We start from the raw sequence: 2,309 nt of genomic DNA, 5'->3' as shown, positions 1-2,309 counted from the left end.
TGGAGTGACTACCCCTCCCTGGGTAATCTTTGTAGACACTGCTGTGATACTCAATCATGTATGGAAAGGCAGGCCAGAATACTGGGTGTGAATCCCCTGGTCGCCTCTAGTGGACGGGTGTCGGGAGAGAGTGAAGGGAGTGTCTGACGCTGCATCTCTAGATCCGTGTTGTAGACGTTCACTCCTCTCCTCCTGGTTTCTTCAGGTTCAGTGATGCCCACGGAGGAGGAGGAGGCCCCAGCATCACAGAGTTCCACTCCTCTACCCACGTGTTGCCCGTGGGCCAAACGGCCCGCTACACCTGCCACGCCGGCGGCACGCCGGAGCCCACAGTAGAGTGGCTCCACAACGGCAGGCCCCTGGAGAGGGACGGCACAGACGACCAATCAGAGGCCTGGGTGGAGAGGGGCTTCCTCTTCGTCAGAGGTGGGAGGTACGGCGTGAACACGGTCTGCTGCGTGGCGAGCAACAGCGCTGGCATGGCCAATCACAGCGCTGAGCTGCTTGTCTTTGGTAAGTCCTGGATCCAAGGAGAGACGTTTGTTGATATATTCATCCTATTTTTAATTGATCACTTATGTCCCTGCTTGTTTATATTGTGTTATATGTATGTCACTGTTTGTTCTTTGTTCATTGTTATTGTCTTAATGTATGCACCTTACTCACCAAGCCAAATTCCTGGTTGGTGTAAAACCCTTCTTGGCAATTAAATCCTTTCTGATTCTGATTCTGATTGTTTTCATAACAGTGTTGTTGATGTATTCATAATATTGTTGTTGATGTTTTCATAACGTTATTGCTGAGGTGTGTGTATCTATGTATGTGTACATATGTACATGTATGTATGTGTTCATATCTATGTATATGTACACAGAGCGCAGGAGAACAGTACTAGTGATGATGATGATGATGAGGATGAAGAGCGGTTCAGCAGCTTATCATGTCTGGTTCTCCCTCAGATGCCTGTGACCTCACACTGGACCCCAACACAGCCTACAGACGACTCCTCTCTGTCTGAGGACAACAGGAAGGTGACGTGGGTTGAAGAGGACCAGTCGTATCCGGATCACCCAGACAGATTTGACTGGTGGGAGCAGGTGTTGGTAGAGAGGCTCTGACCGGCCGCTGTTACTGGGAGGTAGAGTGGGAAGGACCTGTTGATATAGGAGTGACATACAGAGGAATCACAAGGAGAGGACGGGGTGACAGCGGGCTTGGACAGAACAACAAGTCCTGGGTTCTTCTTTGTGCTGATGGTCGTTACTCTGCCTGGTACAACGGTAGTAAAACAGCCCTCCCTCTCCCCGCCGCTGGCTCCACCAGAGTAGGAGTGTATCTGGACCGGCCTGCTGGCTCTCTGTCCTTCTACAGAGTGTCCCCAGGTGGAGGAGGGTCCTCAGACACACTGACACACCTCCACACCTTCTGGTCCTCCTTCACCCAGGAGGACCTCCTCCCGGCGGTGAGGGTGGTAGTGCGGTGGTGGACCCCAGGGGTGCCCCTAGTGGGGTCCTCAGTCTCTCTGTGTCGGTTGTAGAAAGAGAGCGGGGGGCAGCAGGAGCCTCCCAGCAGGGCGTCTCGGTGGCCCCTCAGTTGTAGAGAAATGGGGGGGGGGGGGGGGGGGTGGTCTGCGGGGTGCCTCAGGGGTGGAGGGGGGGAGGGGTGGAGGGGGGGAGGGGGGGCACTTTTCACACACACAAACACACACGCACACATACGCATGCAAACACATACACACACTGTGGCAACCCGGCTTGGTGAGTGAGCCGCCTCCTTCCAATAAGCACACAAACTGGAGATTACTTAGAGCCAAAATGGCACTTTTATTCAATAGTAAATTATAAATCTATCAAACCAAACAAAAACCTCAGCTTGGGAAGCATCTCAATGATTGGCACCGATGTTCTTACTGCCTCCACAACCTGCCCCCTTGGCCTCCAGGGGCGCTGTGCCGGAGACGGTTGCCACAACACATACACACACACACACACACACATATACAAACACACACCGACACACACACAGAGACACACACACACACACACACACAGACAGACACACACACACAAAAAAAACCTACATAAAAACACACACACTGAGAGGACTGACGACTCAGTGTCTGTGGCAGTTATAGAGTCTCTCTCTCTCTCTCTCTCTCTCTCTCTCTCTCTCTCTCTCTCTCTCTCTCTCTCTCTCTCCTCTCTCTCTCTCTCTCTCTCCTGGTATGGCATGATAAACCATGAAAAGGCTTTTAAGATCTCCCATAGTTAGATAAGCACATTTATTATTTGAAATGTATATAAAATACC

At 51.7% G+C, this 2,309-nt stretch overlaps 1 protein-coding gene across 1 annotated transcript in view; it reads left to right on the top strand.

Annotated features, from left to right (window-relative positions):
• Positions 1 to 1,540, top strand: part of LOC132469958 (immunoglobulin superfamily DCC subclass member 4-like) — a 3,086-nt gene extending 1,546 nt beyond the window's left edge. The window contains exons 2-3 of the mRNA XM_060068103.1: positions 206 to 513; positions 960 to 1,540. Of these exons, the coding sequence (XP_059924086.1) occupies positions 206 to 513; positions 960 to 1,018 (367 nt within the window). The 3' untranslated portion in view covers positions 1,019 to 1,540. The remainder of the gene's footprint in view (positions 1 to 205; positions 514 to 959) is intronic.
• The last annotated feature ends 769 nt before the right edge of the window (positions 1,541 to 2,309 follow it).

The sequence above is a fragment of the Gadus macrocephalus genome, chromosome 2 (genome assembly GCF_031168955.1).
Source record: "Gadus macrocephalus chromosome 2, ASM3116895v1".
In the NCBI taxonomy this organism is placed as follows: domain Eukaryota; kingdom Metazoa; phylum Chordata; class Actinopteri; order Gadiformes; family Gadidae; genus Gadus; species Gadus macrocephalus.
This window is presented reverse-complemented; position numbering and strand designations above follow the sequence as displayed.